General features: G+C 43.5%; 1 protein-coding gene across 10 annotated transcripts in view; it reads right to left on the bottom strand.

Moving 5' to 3' along the window:
* Positions 1–18,031, bottom strand: part of GREB1L (GREB1 like retinoic acid receptor coactivator) — a 219,043-nt gene that overhangs the window by 53,501 nt on the left and 147,511 nt on the right. For all 10 annotated transcript variants that reach the window (XM_039522151.1, XM_039522145.1, XM_039522149.1 and 7 more), the window contains 4 exons: positions 13,546–13,872; positions 12,475–12,603; positions 11,776–11,910; positions 1,041–1,238 (listed from right to left, as the gene is read on the bottom strand). In XM_039522151.1, the coding sequence (XP_039378085.1) occupies positions 1,041–1,238; positions 11,776–11,910; positions 12,475–12,603; positions 13,546–13,872 (789 nt within the window). The remainder of the gene's footprint in view (positions 1–1,040; positions 1,239–11,775; positions 11,911–12,474; positions 12,604–13,545; positions 13,873–18,031) is intronic.

Genomic DNA, 18,031 nt, shown 5'->3' with positions numbered 1-18,031 from the left:
GCAAGGGAGATTTAGATTAGATATTAGGAAAAACTCTAACTATATGGATGGTTAAGTACCAGAATAAGTTACCAAGGGAGATTGTGAAATCCCCATCACTGGAGGTTTTTAAGAACAGGTTAGACAAACACCTGTCAGGGATGGTCTAGGTTTACTTGATCCAGCCTCAGCGTGGGGGGGAACTGGACTAGATGACCCCTCAAGGTCCTTTCCAGTCCTACATATTTCGATGATTCTGTGGTAGGCATATAAAAAAAATGTATAGAGAAGTTGCATTGGAAGTTCCTCTTTACCTTTTCATTATACGGGAGCAAGAGCAAGGGAATATCAAATTAATTGAAAGGCAGCATGTTTAAAATTGATGAAAGAACTTTTTTAGCAGAATGCATAATTATCCTATGGAACTCATTGCAACAAGACAGAGGCCGAGAGCTTAATAAGATTAAAAAATTATTAGCCATTTATATAGAGAATCCATAGTTACACTAAATATGACAGTTTTTAAAAAGGATATAAACCCTCATGCTTCAGAGTATAAGCCAACCACTAACTGATAGGGGGAGGAAGAAACCTCAGTAGGCAGGTTATTCCATTAATTATCCACGAAGGGGTTTCTTGCACCTTCCTCTGAAATATCTGCTATTGACAATTACTGGACACAGGACACTGGACTAGACAGACTGCTATTTGACTTAGTATGGCAATGCCTGTGTTCCTATGAATATACTATTGTGGGGGCAAAATGAAAAGCCATTTGTTCATCCCTGTTTTCTCATTTCAACTGCTAGATGTTGCCTCAGGTCATAGCCATCCAGTCTTTAGGTAAATATGGCAATGCCTCTTACCACCTACACAGTAAATGCAGTTGGTCCAATTTTGTAAATGCAGACTCTTTAAAACTTACATGTGACACTAAATAACTGAACAAAGCTGGGACCTCCAGAATAAATTTTTAAACAGTTTACTCTAGCACTATATAACAGGGTACATACATACCCAGTTTTGATTTAATACAATGCTTTCCTCCCCCATCCCTTTACCTGATTGTCGAATCCGTTGAAGGGTTTGCTGGACCAGAACCTCTGAACGAGGGACTATAATGATGAAGTCTACTTTGCTGAAGTGGCCCAGATCCAGGCTTTGATTGCCACTGTCTGCTATAGCACATACCTGGGACAAGAGCTTTCTGGCAACTGTAAGCTGAGGCTGATAAATTTGGAAGGTGTCAATATCCAAATCTAATAAAAAAAATGGCATCAAAATTTAAATGATTTTACATTAAACAGCAGCCTTCAAAATACTCTGGTTTACATCAAAGTCACTCAACAGAATAAGTCCTAGATTTATGGTGAAACTGGTGCACATCACCACAGAGTCTACTTTTCAGATCAAAATTTGGTTACATACAAGATGCTCTGTGCAGGGTAGTGGCAATTTTTTCATTGCATGAAGTGCTCTGAAGCTTTCCAAGGCTGCAACTCAGTGAAACCTCAGTGCCTGAATTGCAACCATTAGGGACAGAATGCATGTAGTTCTAACCTTCTCTTGCCACATACAGTTCCTTGAACATGCCAACATATGTGGAGCAGCCATACACTGCTGAGGCTGCTGTGCTCAGGCCCCATGGAATGACACCTATTGCTCTGCTGTGACAACACAAACAATTCTCATTTACTGGGTGGCAAGCCAATTGGTGAGAACTTACCTGAAGAGTCGAACCATCCTAGTTTCTACCTTCTCGGGTGTGTGACCATTACAGCATCAGGCTGGCCACTTGTTTATGGAAATGGACTGGAATGAAAGGTGAGTGAGAGACCAAAGACCCTCAATAAAGAGGTGGAGCAGAAGTCCTGATTTTAAGGCAGCTTAGTCATGAATATACATGGAAGCCTTACGGAAGGAGTTGCATCAAAGTTAGCTCTGAAAACTTTGGGGCCTGGAGTTTATCATTTCGAGAAATGTTTTCTCTAAGGATGTATCAGTGTTCACATCTGCCAAAGAACAGGTACAGTCCTACACTTAAAAATAGTTAGTGGGTATATTTTATGCATTTTTATATACACTTCACTAGTCCTGAATAATTTAAACTCTTAACATACTACTACCAAATTTAACCTTGTAGTAACATTTTACTTATGGCTCTGTCAGTTTTCTTATTACAAAAACCAGTGCTGATGGATAGAAAACTTGGCTCAAAGATGTGCCTGGGAGAAAAACAAACAAACCACCATTTAAAAAGATAATATATAGGAATAGTTCATTTATTTTAAGCAATATACAACTAACATTTTTGTATTTTAAGTAACAATTTGAAGATATTTTGGGCCAAATGTTGAGTGCCAATTCTGCCACCCTTATGTTATTGATTTCAATGGAGTTACTTGTGGAGTAAGGCACTACACAACGTGCATAAGTGGGGCAGACTGGCCTCTCGTGTTTTAGTCAGTCTTTACTAAATGAATTCTTTGCATTACTGTTCACTGCAGAGGATGGGAGGGAGATTCTCACACCTGAGCCATTCTTTTTAGGCGACAGATCTGAGGAACTGTCCCAGATTGAAGTGTCAGAGGAGGTTTTGGAACAAATTGATAAACTAAACAGTAATAAGTCCCCAGGACCAGATGGTGTTCACCCAAGAGTTCAGAAGGAACTCAAATATGAAATTGCAAAACCAATTGTGGTATGCAACCTATTACTTAAATAAGCCTCTCTACCAGATGACTGGAGGATAGCTAATTTAATGCTGATTTTTTAAAAAAGGCGCCAGAGGCAATACTGGCCAATTACAGGCCAATTATCCTAACTTAAGTACCAGGCGAATTAGCTGAAACTATAGTAAAGAACAGAATTATTAGATACAGATGAACATATGTTGGGAAAGGGCCAACATAGCTTCTGTAAAGAGAAATCATGCCTCACCAACCTATTGGAATTCTTTGAGGGACTTAACAAGCATGTGGACAAGGCTGATCCAGGTGATATACTGTACTTGGACTTTCAGAAAGTCTTTGAAAAGGGCCCACACCAAATGCTCTTAAGCAAACTAAGCAATCATGGGATAAGAGAGAAGGTTCTCTCATGGATCTGTAACCGGTTAAAAGAGAGGAAACAAATGGCAAGAATAGTCGGTTTTCCAAGAGAAGAGAGATAATTAGTGCGATCCCTCAATGATCTGTACTGGGACCAGTGGTGTTCAACAAATTCATAAATTATCTGGAAAGGGGGGTAAACAGTAAGATGGCAAAATTTGCAGACAATACAAAATTAATTAAGAAAGTTAAGTCCAAAGCTGACTGCAAAGTGTTAAAAAAGGGATCTCACAAAACTGGATGTCCAGGCAAGAAAACAGCAGATGAAATTCAATGTTGATCAGTACAAAGTAATGCACATTGGAAAACATAATCCCAACAATACATACAAAATTATGGGGTCTAAATTAGCTGTTACCACTCAAGAAAGACTTTGGAGTCATCATGGATAGTTCTCAAAAAAAATCTGTTCAACGTGTGGTGGCAGTCAAAAAAGCAAACAGACTATTAGCAACCATTAGGAAAGGGATATATAATAAGACAGAAAAATATCATAATGCCACTATATAAATCCATGGTACTCCCACACCTTGAATACTGCATGCAGTTCTTGTCACCCCATCTGAAAAAATATATTTTAACTGGAAAAGGTACAGAGAGGAGCAACAAAAATGATTAGGGGTTGGTACAGCTTCCTTAAGAAGATAGATTAAAAAGACTGGGACGGTTCATATTGGAAAAGAGATTACCAGTGGGGATATGATAGAGGTCTATAAAATCATGAATAGTGTAGAGAAAGTGTATCAGGAAGTGTTATTTACTCCTTCACATAACAAAACAACCAGTAATCATCCAATGAAATAAATAGGCAGCAAGCTTAAAAACAAACATAAGGAAGTACTTTTTCACACAACACACAGTCAACCTGCGGAACTTGTAGCAAGGGGCTGTTGTCCCTAAACCTCTGGCTTCCAGAAGCTGGATTAGACAAGAAGGGATGGATCACTTGATAATTGCCCTGTGAAGTGTCTGGTACAGGCTACTGTCGGAAGACAGGACACTGGGCTAGATGGACCACTGGTCTGACTCAGTATGGCCGTTCTTATGTTCTTATATACTTAGGCAAATTACCACTGCCTTCAATAAGAGTCCTGCCTGAGTAAAGGCTGATTAAAAACTGAGAAAGGATTTGGCCCTAAATGTACAATTTAAAAACCAAAGATAAACTCTGAACAGTTAGAAACAATTAGTTAACTAAATACTGAGATTTAAAAATGGGTGGGAGAGACAGGGCTCCCTGGACCACCCCAGATCCCATTGTCCAATGTTTACCCTTCTCTTCTCCCTCAGTTGGCAGCCCTTCAGGGAGCTCTCTGAGAGCACCTGCCGGCGGGCAGGGGGTTGGCTGTTCCTCTCTCCTTCCCCTTTGTCATAAACAGTTAGTTAAGGGTTAAGGTCTCTTTTACCTGTAAAGGGTTAACAAGCTCAGTAACCTGAGGAACACCTGACCAGAGGACCAATCAAGGGACAGGATAATTTCAAATCTCTGTGGAGGGAAGGCTTTGTCTGTATTCCTTGTTTGCTGTATGTGCTCTCTTTGGATCTAAGAGAGGCCAGACATGTCTCCAAGTTCTCCTGGAGTATTTCCTACTATCCAGTATAGTGAGTATTAGTTAAAAAGGCGGATTAGTCTTTTGAGTTGCTTTCTATATTTGCAATTGTGTGGTTTGCTGAAGGAATTCTTTATTTCTGTTTGCTGTTACTTTGATTATGCTGAGGAGGAGGGAGGGGAAAGTCTCTCCAGTTTTTATAAGTTAGACCCTGTATTTTTGAATCCTGGTAATACAGAGAGAGTGTACTTTTTTTTTCTTTCTTTAATAAAATCTTTTCTTTTTAGAACTTGATTGATTTCTTCCCTTGCTTGGATTTTCAGGGGAAGGGGAGGGGGAAAAAGTGAATCCCTCTTTGTTTGATTCAAGGGGTTTGAATCAAGATATCTCTCCTAAGCACTAGGAGAGGGGAGGGGGAAAAGTGAATCCCTCTTTGGTTGATTCAAGGAGTTTGAATCAGGTATCCCTCCTAAGCACTAGGAGAGGGGAGGAGGGAAATGGTTTATTTCCCTTTGTGTTGAGATTCAAGGTGTTTGGATCTGTGCTCCCCAGGGGAAGTTTTTGGGGGAACAGGGAGTGTGTCAGACACTTAAAACTTGACTGGTGGCAGCGAGAACCAGATCTAAACTAGGATTTTAGTTTAGAGGAGTCCATGCAGGTCCCCATCTTGTGAACACTAAAGTTCAAAGTGGGGAATAAACCTATGACACCCTTGCAACAGAGGAGGATCTGGCTGGCACGAGGACCAGTCTCTCAGGCAGCCCCCCTAGAGATTCATCTCTAAAGGTTCAATCTTTCAGAGTCTATTGCCTCTTCGCGGGGTTTATCTTCTACCCCTCTTCCTGGGGCATATTGCTTTGTCGTCTGTCAGGACAGCTTTGGGAGCGGTGTGTCTCACAGCTATCTCCTTCTTGGCTGGACTACCTGTTACCAGCAGTCTCTGGGTGCAGCGGCCTTCTTCCCGTTCACCGCCCCTTCCTGTGGTAAGTTCTCCCATTTTAAGATCCTTCCCCTCCAGGCTGAACAAGCCTTGCAGGTGCATGTCAGTGTGGAACTGGCCCAGAGGAGCTTGTTAGTCTCCCCCATACACTGTGAGGGTGTGTCCCTTCACATACCCCACCCCTCAAGACAGGAAGGCTGTTCAGGGGTGGGTTGTTTCCATCCCCGATCTCCCATGAAAAGAAATTGGTGTTAGCATGGTCCTTTCCCACCTGGTGGTGTACTTGGAAACTATCAGGTTTTAGTGCAAGGTACCACTCCATTATATGAGGATTCATATCCCTCGTGGTCTGGATCCAGCGTAGAGGTGTGTGATCAATGATCAGAGAAAAGGGGCTATGCAACAGGTAATAGCTGTGGGCATCTACCATCCATTTGTAGTTAATGCCTTCTTTTCAATAATGGAGTATGACTTTTCCCTAGGGAATAGTTTCCTACTTAGGTATAGAACTGGGTGTTCTTCCCCTTCAAAGTCTTGTGATAGGACGGTGCAGATGTCATAAGCATCTGTGCGTAATATGAATTCCCAAGAAAAATCATGGCTGAAGAGCATGTGTGCCTGGCATAGTCATGTTTCCAGTTCCCTGAACACTTCCTCATGTTTCTCATCCCAACGGATCTTCTTAGGGTTGTTGTTTTTTATGAGATTCATAAGCGGGGGCGTGACTGAGGCAAAGATGGGGATAAACCATCAGTAATATCCTGCCAGGCCAAGAAAACATCTGACTGGCTCTTTGTCTGGGGGACAGGACATGCTTTGAAGGCCTGCATCTTATTGACCACCAGCTTCACCAAGCTACATCCTATGTGGTACCCCAAATAGGTTACTTTACTCATAGCCACTCTACATTTTACCAGGTTGGCCATAATTTTTGCCTCCTGTCGGGCTTTTAAACACCGCTCTTAAATGTGAAAGTGATCTTCCCCAGTGGGACTGTAGACAACAATATCATCAATGTAGGCCACCGCACACTGATCATGGGAGTTGAGGATCTTATTCATAAGTCGTTGGAGGGTAACGGTAGCTCCATGGAGGCCGAAAAGCATGGTCTTAAATTGGAAATGCCCAAAAGTGGTGGAGAAAGCAGTTTTCTCTTGCAAGGAAGGGGATAAGGGGGTCTTCCAGAAACCTTTTGGTCAGATCGATAGTGCTCAGGCGCTTCGCTGGTCCCAGCCATTCGAACTCGTCCACCCTTGGCATTGGGTAGGTGTTGAATTTTGTGATGGCACTGACTTTCCTGAAGTTGATTCCGAACCGAACCATTCCATCTGGTTTGGGAACGAGAACTATGGGGCTCCTCCATTCACTTCTGGATTCTATAATATCTCTCCCATCTCCAGTATCACTTGTACTTCCTCTCAGATTGTATCCCACATCTTTTGTGGCAATGGTCTAGGGTTCTCTCGGACTATCTGGCCTGGGGTAGTCTCTAGGTGATGTTGGACCAACCACGGTCTCCACAGACGGTTGGAGAATACTGCTGCAAAGTCCCCGATTAGTTGGAGGAGTTGTTTCCTTTGTGCAGGGGACAGCACTTCACCCCCAGTACTGTTGCTGGAGCTTCATTACTGGGCACCTGGGGCCTCAATTCTGGCTCTGCTGGAATAGGAGTTATCAGCAGGGCCTCCTGTGCCCTCCAAGGTTTGAGAAGATTCACATGGTAGACCTTGATTTCCTTCCTCCGCTCAGATAGTCTGATCCTCACCGGCCTGACCACTTTGAATGGACCCTGCCATTGGGCTATTAATTTGGACTCAGCTGTGGGCAGTAGTAGTAGAACATGGTCACCCAGCTGAAAAGTTCGTAGTCATGCCTCCCTATTGTAATGTTGTTCCTGGGTGTGCTAGGCCTTCCTCAAATTCTCCCTGGCAACCCCCCCTAAGTTTCTGAGTTGCACCCTTAACTACAAGATATATTGGGTCGTACTTAAGGCCTCCATGTCGTCTTCTTCCCTGCGTTCTTGTAGCAAGTCCAAGATGCACCACGGTTGGCAACCATTGAGCAACTCAAATGGGGAGAACCCCATAGAGGCTTGCGGGACCTCCCTTATGGCAAATAGGAGTAGTGGGAGTGGTCAGTCCCACTGCTTGGGGTTGTCACTGACAAAGCACTTCATCTCTTTCAGTGTCTTATTAAGCCACTCTATTAAACCATTGGTCTGTAGGTGGTACACCAAGGTCTTCAAAGACTTGACCTTTAGAAGGGAGCATAATTCTTGCATCAGCTGGAATGTCAATTTAGACCCTAGGTCTGTTAATATTTTGCAGGGAAACCCTACCTGTGAGAAGAACTTCAAGAGCTGTGGAGCTATGGCTGTCACTTCTGGGGAGCGAAGAGGAACAGCTTCAAGATACCTGGTTGCATAGTCAACAATCACAAGTATGTACAGATGCCCTGCTGCAGTTTTTTCTAGAGGTCCGACCATGTCCACCCCTATCCTCTCCAAGGGGGTCTCAATCAAGGGCAGAAGGACTAAGGGTGCTGATTAGCTGACACTCTGGGCAGAAGAACAGTATTCTCTCACTTCATGGTGTGTACCTGGCCAACAGAATGGGGCTAATATGCAAGCCAATGTCTTTTCTTATCCCAGGTGTCCTGACAGGGGATATCATGCGCCATCTGCCACATGGCCTGGAGGTACTGGCGTGGTACTAGCAGCTGGTTCCTCACCAACCCAGTTTGCTGAATCTTCTCGATTTGATACAAGCGCTCCTTCTTGAGTGCAAAGTTTGGGTATCGTTCACCTCTCTGAGGCTCTGCCACTTCTCCATTTATGGGAGTCAGTTGCTCATGTGCACACAGTTTAATGTAGTGTTGTTCCTGTGTTCTAACAAAAAATTCCTGTCCCGTAGGAGAGCTTCCAGGTCCTGATGGCCTGCCTTTTCCTCCCCTGTGGGGGTCTGTGGCTGTGTTGCTAGAGACATCCCTTCCCCAGGGTTGTCAGCTTCTCCAAGACTTACCAAGCTCCCGGGAGCTGGTGTCCCCACTTGACCCCTGTTCTTGTTTGCACCTGAGAGCTAGGTATTAGTGATCTGCCTCCCCCCACCCAAAAAAGCACCAGTCTCAGCCTATGATCACAGGGTAGGTCACCTTTTCTGCTAAGGTTACGGTTATGACTGCAGTATGGGCTCCCACCATCAGCTGTAGCTGCTGGCTGGGGTAAGACTTGACATTGTCATGGATACATTGAAGGTGAATCGTGTTCTTAGGAGTAGTGTCACTTCCCACTGACACTACTCCTAAGAACACGATTCACCTTCACCATGGAGGTCTGGACCACCATTTGGCTGCAGCCAGAGTCCAAGAGTTCTTGAATCAGCTTCCCTTGGACCATCACAAGTACAATCAACTTAGGGGGAGGTTTTTTTTCCAGCCCTGGGTTTCCACTGTCCAGCCCTGGGCATAGTCACATTCCATCAGCATTCACTCCCTCTTTATGTGCCCTGTCTGTCCACAAGATGAGCATGTTAATGGGCTGGGTTTCCAGCCTCTTTCCTAGGTTTAGGGAAGCCTCCCTACGGGGTGCCGGCTGGACCTCCATCTGTGAGCCATGCTTCAGTTGTCTGGGGTACCCGCTGGTCCCCCAGCAGCCCCCCTGGCAGCATTGTACTTGCACTCTGCCTCCTTGTCTCCCTAGGGCTGCCTTGCGCCTAAGTGGCAATCTGTCCATCTGGGAGGACCCCTTTAGGACTGACTCCCTGTGGTACAGTGCTGTGGGCTCTGGCTCATCCCCCTCCCAGGTCCCTTGCCCTGCTGATGTCTGGGGTGATTCTACCTTTAATGACCCTACAGCTTCAACAAAGTCCTCTATTAACCTGACTGCTTTTGATAGCATCCCTGGATGATGCTGTAGTACCCACTCCCTGTCCCCCATGGGCAATAATCTTTATAAACTCCTCCGTTGGCCTCAGCTACTTAGGTCCCTGAGTGTTCCTCTGGGTGGAGCCTCTTCCAGCAGTGTTCTTTCAGCCATTGTGCTACCATTTGGGATCATGTCCCCTTAGGGTATCTTTTGGCCATAAACTACTGGCGGTGGGTCTCTTCTGAAATATCCACATAGTCCAAGATGGTGGACTTCACTTGCTTGTAATCTTTCACCCGCTCCAAATCCAGATGACAGGAGGTGGACTGTGCCGGATGCATCAAGAAAGGGACCAGGATTGGAGCCGATTGTTCCAGAGGCCACTGGGCTGCCAGTGCCACCCTCTCAAATGTGAGTAAAAAGGCTTCAAGGTCATCCTCCAGTCCCATCTTGGTGAGCTTTACTGGTGCAGGTGGAGGGACCCCTTCAGTGGAAGTGTGAAGCGCCCGTCTCCCCTTGTGGCCACAGGGTTGGTACTATCTGCTGTAACACTTCCTTTGGGAACTCTTGCTGCTGGGTCATCAGTTTCCTCAGCAGATAATGTTTTGGGTGGCTTTAACCCGCCTCTGGGTTGTCCACAGCTGCAGCAACTGCTGTTGTTGGGTACCTTGCTCCTGCTGCTGCTTCTCCGCTACCCACTTATACTATGCTCCAGTTCCAATGTGTGTGAAGCAGCTGAGCTCAAACACCTCAAAGGCTCCCCACCATTTTTGACCCCTTGTATCAGGCATAGTTTATCCACGTTCTCCCCAATTTTTGGGGATGGTGGGGCTCCCTGAGTCCCCCCAGGTCTCACTGTCCTTTGTTTACCCTCTCTACTCCCCCAGTTGGCAGCCCTTGGGGGAGCTCTCTGAGGGCAACTGCCAATGGGCCGGGGGTTGGCTGCTCTTCTTCCCTTCCCCTTGCAAGAGAAGAGGATCTGGCTGGCACGAGGACCAGTCTCTCAGGCAGCCCCTAGAGATACAGGGGTAAGAACTCAGTCTGTCAGAGTTTATTGCCTCTTTGTGGGGTTTACCTTCTACCCCTCTTTCTGGGGCATATTGCTTTGTTGTTAGTGCATCTCGTGGCTGTCTTCTCCTCAGCTAGACTCTCTCTGCTACCAGCAGTCTCTGGGAGCAGGAGCCTTCTTCCTGTTCACCATCTCTTCCTGTGGTAAGTTCCCCCCTTTTAAGCTCCTCCCCCTCCAGGCTGAACAACCAGTGTAAGGGTGTATCTCTTCACAAAAGGCAAATTACTGCACACGAACATAACCACAAATAAGAATTGGACCAAAACTTTGCTCATTCTTCAAATAAAACCTAAGCTGAACTGTTAAGGTATTGTCTTCACTAGGAAAGAAAGGTGTGCATGGCAGCCTACTTTTTAACTTGAACTGCTGTCCTCTGCTCAGGCTACAAACTGCTTTCTCTTTGCTACGATTTTACCTTGTTAGCTTGCTTGAGTTAAGAACACACCTTTTTTCCCTAGTGAAGGCAAGACCTCATCAAGGTTTCAAATTTATCCATACTGGCCCCAAAGGAATCTCAGAACTCATAGAAAATCAGTTTTACTTATTTCGCCAATACTATTATATAAAAACAAAAGTAAATCATAAAATGTTATGTTGAATGGTAATGTTCTGAAAGGGTAAGAGGTAATTAAATTCAACATTAAGGCAGCGAGTCCATCCTCAGCTCATCCATTTTGACTATATATTACATATCACACTGAACATAATTAAATAATAGTAGTATTTGTACTTCTAGAGCACTTTTGATACAAGAAACTTAAAGCACTTTCCAAACATTGATTAAACCTCATAGCTCCTCTGTGTGGTACGTATAATCAGCATTTTACACATATGGAAACTAAGGTGCATCATGGCTAAGTTGGCTAAGACACTTGTACAAGGTCACATAAGCAGTCTGGACACAATCAGAAACAGAACACAGATCTCTTGTGCTTTAAGCTTAGACCATACTTCCTCTCCAGGAATAACAGGGTGTAATCAGTCCAGAGAGTCAGCCATAAATGGGAATTTCTGTATGTTCCAGTTAGTTTGTAGCATAAACTTAGAGCAAAGATATTTTAGCTTAAGAACCGTCAAAGGGAGCAAGAGGAAACTTTACTATAGCACAAAAAGCTATTACAAAAGACCCTTGGCCAAGATTATTGCTGTGGTTTTCCTTTTTGCATTCAGCCAGTGATACTAACAATTTTGGCCTGGCTGAACAGTGTCCTCAGACTACTTTGTGGCACATGCATTTTATGAAATCCAGCAAAGAAAAACATTACCCGAGTCTTGTGTTGAAACCATGGCAGCTGCCTCCTGAGATGACACACATTCATTAACATCTCCATTGAAAGGGATTACAACATTGTCCCCTCGTTGCTGCTGCATTTTCTCTAGCAATTTGTCCAAATCATCACCTATTTAAGAATTTAAAAAATAAAAAATGTCTGGAAGGAATTAAAGATGAGTAATGAAAATCTTTATAACACGTGTTCCAATATGTCACATTGACTATCCTCAGCTTTTCTAGTGACTGGGCACTTATAAAAAGTTCAACTCCAAAAGAAAACCACAGTTGGACGTTTCATAGTTGCTCCTTTACAGCTTGCAGCAATATTTGATAATCACAAAGGAACAGATACCCTGCAAATATGTTGACTGATTAGCACACAGAAGCCCCATGCAACTATGGATGCCCTACAATCAGATTCAGCATATGAAGTGGTTAAAATAGATTGAAACAGGATGGGGAGCTCTCACTGCCCACCCGAGGAGGAGAGAAAGAGCACACCTTCATGCTCATTGCACCAAGGCAGTGAGAAGAGGGGAGCTCTTCCTCGGCTTTTAATAGCAGATGAGGAGCTGCATTTCGCTCCCTGCCCCTTACATTAACCCCTGAACAGAAGAAGATGCACAAAAGAATCAGGAGATTCATCCATTAGATTCATCTGTAGAAACTTCAGATCCTTAAACTCACTCACCTAAAGACGTGTTTTTGAAATGTGATGCCAAGAAACTAACTTTTCCTGTGATGAGCTCATAACTGATCTCTTTTAAAAATTCACTGGTTGTCAGCATGCTTTCTGCCAGTGCTCTAGACTGATACTGACCTAGAGAACAGAAAGGACAGATGGAGGTTAAATACAGTGCATTCTCATTATAAACTCCACAGTACGTAATGGCCTTATGGAAGTGACGTGCTCTACTAATCTTCAGCCTTGGGTCTCTACTGCCTTTTGCAGAAGAGATCGGGGGGTATCAACAAGAAACACAGTCAAGTCTATTCTGGTAGAACACAGGAGAATATATTCTGTCATCTTAGCACAGTCTTTGCAAGCTACTGTTCACAGTCATGCTGGTCCCATGAGATATTCTGTAGCAAAAGGAGATATACAGTATAAGTACTTGCTCCTCAGAGGGATGGAAAATTCTGGTAAAATGTGAAGAGGAAATTGTCCACCAAAGTGAAAAAAATGGGACAAGACTAATTTGTTTACATAAGGAAGGGAGGAGTGTAGTCAAAAATTAATCTTCTTTCAGGCATACACATACACATGTACACACAACTGTTGTGGAAAAATCAGCCTGGCAGAAACAGTGCCCTATATTTTATATTGTTATGCAAAATAATTGTAGTCTAGTCATTTGGACTGAGTGGTCAGCATTACAATGTAAAAATAGTATAGCTGCCATGTAAACCAGGGAAAGATATGCACACTATTTTGCATAAAGGACACCTTGGGGCCATTCCCCAAGGCAGCTATACAGAAGAGCAAGTTTTCAGGTACCCAAGCGCAGGGACCCTGTAAAGCTAGTGAATCTGCTTCAGGGAGGAGCTGCTGGAAAGCATGCAGCTATTCTTCCCTCACCAGCCAATGTCCCTGTAGATACTACTACACAAAGTCCTAGTGGAGTAAAAGGAGAAAGAGACGTGATTGCACAGGTGTAAAAGGGGAACAAAAACTATTAAGGAGAGGTTAAAGATGAACCACTTGATCAAAATGCATAATGCAACTGCACATGTAACCACATCATATTGTAAAGTTACTCACCTAAGACTACTACACAGAACTCATTTCCTCTATTCTTCGATGCACAGATTGCAACAACATAATCTGGTAGTCTTTGCTGATGTTTCATTTCGTTGAGAGATCTCAGCGTTTCTGAAATGCCTTCAGCCAGAGAATTCTGGGTAACAACCACATGCACCAGGTCCCGAGATACACTGGTGATTAACCTAGCAAGCCAAGGGAGTTGACCTGGTGACACTGAGATACACTGACCACTCATTTGCAAGGATCGCTCTCTCAGTGTGAACTCCTGCATAGCTTTCAGCATAATCTGTTCAAATTCCTCCCTGAGAGGTATCTGGTCAGGACCTAAATTAAAAAATATCATCTGTCATCAAAAAGTTGTCACACCAAGATCAATCATTTGCTCATCTTGATAGGACATTCTTTCATTATATAGCATTTTTCACATTTTAAAATGGATACTTACCAGTGTGAGCATATTCTCATTTCTTCATTGTAGAAGCCATTTTGTTTTTTAGATAACAAATATGTCATCTGCTCCCCAGCTTCTTTGCCCTCAATAAGCAGAAAACTAAACTAGATGCATCTAGCCTCCAGCACTCCAGAGATCAAAAATCTCAATGCTGACTCTCAAACCCTTAATCATGACCATACAGCTTGCCAAAGATATCAGAAGGTCCAGCAGTCTGCTTTTTCCCCAGTATCTCCACAAGTAACCACCTGACCATGGAAATAACTATGTATATTTGATTCTGATTTTTTCAATAATGTAATGTAACAAAATTCAAACTTCTAATCTTAAGAGCTGTATATATAATGCTGGAACTCATTTGCTGGACTTTCAAAATTTAGATCATGAATTTGAACTGCTGAGTTAGAGGTGTAAGGCTTTATACCTCAGTATCGATCCCTAGAGTTACCCACTGTTATTAACATTTGCTTCACTAAAATAAATCTAATGAGCACTTCTCCCAAGGATATCCTAGAATTGGCAAAACAATATTCATAAACGTAGAACAAGAATTAGCCATACTGTGACAAAATTCCTCCCCAGTGCCACAGGAGATAGGTTCACAGATACAGATTTGGTATTTCAGCATTTTGACCTTCAATACCAAAGAGCAGCCATTAGACAACAAAAATATGTAAAATATCCAACTTCACTTTATGGTTATTTGAAGTAAAAAAACTTGGGGTGAGGTGGGGAGAGGAAAGGAAATGGAATGGTTTTCTGAGAAGTAGAGGAAGGAATTGTTAATGTCAATTGCAAAAATCTGGAAGCAGTTTTTCATGACAAAAGCCTACAACCAGTCTACCACCACTGCTAGCCATGTTAGAAATAGTGCACACCACATCAATATTGTCTTATATCCAGCATGTGGGCAGTTACATTAACTGAGTTATCTTCTGTATTCCCCCTTTTGGTAGATCTATGTTTATATCTTCCCTTCAGAACTGACTCAATTACTGAGATATACCAAAGTATCACATCTCAGATCTTTGAAGAGCTGGTTTGGGGGAAATAACTTTAAAAAATATATATGGAGATATACCTATCTCATAGAACTGGAAGGGACCTTGAAAGGTCATCGAGTCCAGCCCCCTGCTTTCACTAGCAGGACCAAGTACTGATTTTGCCACAGATCCCTAAGTGGCCCCCTCAAGGATTGAGCTCACAACCCTGGGTTTAGCAGGCCAATGCGCAAATCACTGAGCTATCCCTCCCCCCACAATGATCTGATGAAAAAATTGTTGAACTGGCAGGGGGGCAGGAGGAACAATCACCATAACAACTCCTGGGGGAATTCTGCACACAATATTTTAAAATTCTTCAATATTCTGCATATTTTATTTGTCAGAATAATGCAATATAATTACTCGTTTCAATTATTTCAGTAATTTATTTAAACTGCAATACAATGGATGGAGAATAGGAGTGAGGAGCACTGGAGGAAATCCCCAAACCCTCTTGCCTAATAGTAATGTAGCTAGGTTTGACCCTTTATTTCTAGTTATTAGTCAACAAACATATGCAGCCAAATGCTCAGTCCAAAGATTTAGACCGGTTCTAATCACTAAAGCACCATAAGCATTTATAAGGCCATACTGTCCTTTGTGCCACTTTGGCAATGTAAAGGAGCCTTAAAACTTTAACACCCGTTCTGTACTCCTGGGGAAATTCACAAAGACAATAGGAATAATTCACTAAGCAGGCAGGCTGCTACATTTTGCTCTGAGGGGAACAGAGCCTGTCCCACACTTACCTCCTCAGAAACACCCCAAAGCCTTTCCCCTCCATGCAAAGTGTGCCACAATAGTGAGCAATAGGATCAGAATGTATGTCTCTCTCTCTCATACATGACTGCCCAGCACCCCCACCCCGGCAGTGATTTACATCTCTACAAGCTGCTCTGGGTGCCCAAACAAACCTGCCTGCACTGCCGGGGATCAGCACATGACTGCTCTTGTGCCTTTTCCTTTGCTTCCCTGTCAGATGTCGTTTTTCTGTGGGGAAGCAAAGAAATCTGCAGGGTACATGAATTCTGCACAAGTGTAGTGATGCAGAATTCCCTCAGGAGTACATAATGAGAGACTACATAATATCTGCAACATACCACAGAAAAAAACCTAAAACTAACTAGATACAAAAGCAAAATTGCCTGAATGAGATCAGTTAGGTAGGACACAAACTTTGGAGGGCAAAGGAGTTCAAGCAAACCCAAGAAAGGTGGAAGTAATTCTATAAATGGAAAGACCCCAAAGCAAGGAGGCCTTACTGAGATTCGAAGTGATGTTAATATACGCTATCAAATTCCTCCCCAATTTGCCACATGTGAAGTGTTCCACTTAGAATGCTGCTTAAGAACAAGACAGAACTGCACTTGGACGATTAAGAGAAAAACTTTTCAGAATTAAATACATTGTTAAAGAGACACCAATATGGAAATATTCACAGATAAACAAAGATTAACTGATGTATGATCACATGGTCTCTAGGCTCGTGGTTCTCAAACTTTTGTACTGGTGACCCCCTTTCACATAGCAAGCCTCTGTGTGCACCCCCCCTTATAAATTAAAAACACTTTTTAATATATTTAACACCATTATAAATGCTGGATGCAAAGCAAGGTTTGGGATGCAGGCTGATAGCTTGCGACCCCCCATATAATAACCTCGTGACCCCCTGAGGGGTCCCAACCCCCAGTTTGAGAACCCCTGCTCTAGGCCATATTTCTTCATGGTGATAATCTAGTGGCACATGCTTCCAAAGCACTGATCAATATTCAACAGAACCAGGGGCGGCTCTAGACATTTCGCCGCCCCAAGCAGGGTGGCATGCCGTGGGGGGGGGGGCGCTCTGCCGATCGCCGGGAGGGCGGCAGGCGGCTCCGGTGGACCTCCCGCAGGCGTGTCTGCGGCGGGTCCGCTGGTCCTGTGGCTTTGGTGGACCTCCTGCACACCTGCGGGAGGTCCACCGGAGCCACGGGACCAGCGGACCCGCCGCAGACACGCCTGCGGGAGGTCCACCGGAGCCGCCTGCCACCCTCCCGGCGACCGGCAGAGCGCCCCCCCCAGCATGCCACCCCAAGCACGCGCTTGGCGTGTTGGGGCCTGGAGCCGCCCCTGAACAGAACTATGATCAGATGGAAAAACAAATGTTAGATATTGATTTTGGTTGTGACCATCTTCATGAATATGTTTGTGCACAGAAAATTGTCAAGGTAAAAACAGATGAGACGTTGGAACCTTCAGTACAGAAACCACTGTGCAAAGCACCATTTAAACTTCAGAAAACGATAACATGCATTTTTTAAATTTCATTAACTGTGAAATTCAAATTTGGTAAGGAGTTTCTTAATGCGGACATGCTTTCAAGAATGCCTGTAACCGAAGAAAGCAGGGAGCAGCAGGAAGAAGGGATTGAAGTAAATTGATTCAGGTGCTACCAATTTCTGAAACAAGTTTGGCAAGCACAGCTGAGAAACACAAAATAATTCAACCAAACAACTTGAGAGAATAATTCTAAACAGGTGGCCAACAAAAAAAGCCAGGTATCTCCTAGAATTTAAAAAAAAAACCACACACACAATTTACTGGGACTAAAGAGATTAAATTGCTACATATGAGGAGATTCTGTTCAAAGGGCATTGTATCATAATACCACAAAGCATGAGGTTGGAAATAGCAAGTAAGTATAACCCACAGTGTCCATCTGGATATTCTATAGTGTAATAAAAGAGCTCAAGATGCCTCACACTTGTCACCCATGAATGCGGCCAAAGACAAGGTATCCAAATGTGAAATCCTTAATAAATACTGCAAAAAGAATGCAAAGGAACCACTGAAACCACACAGGTTTCCTGATCACTTTTGGTCTGGAAAGATTACAACTTATTCACGGATTACCGCTCTTTTTTAAAAAAAAATTGAGGTATTGCTATATTGTGCAATACAACAACTCACTGTAAATTTCATTTTTCTATAAATGAATCAACAATGGAAA

The sequence above is a fragment of the Mauremys reevesii genome, linkage group 2, assembly GCF_016161935.1.
Source record: "Mauremys reevesii isolate NIE-2019 linkage group 2, ASM1616193v1, whole genome shotgun sequence".
NCBI classification, from domain to species: Eukaryota; Metazoa; Chordata; order Testudines; family Geoemydidae; genus Mauremys; species Mauremys reevesii.
The sequence above is the reverse complement of the archived record's forward strand: the minus strand, read 5'-3'. Positions and strand labels throughout refer to the sequence as shown.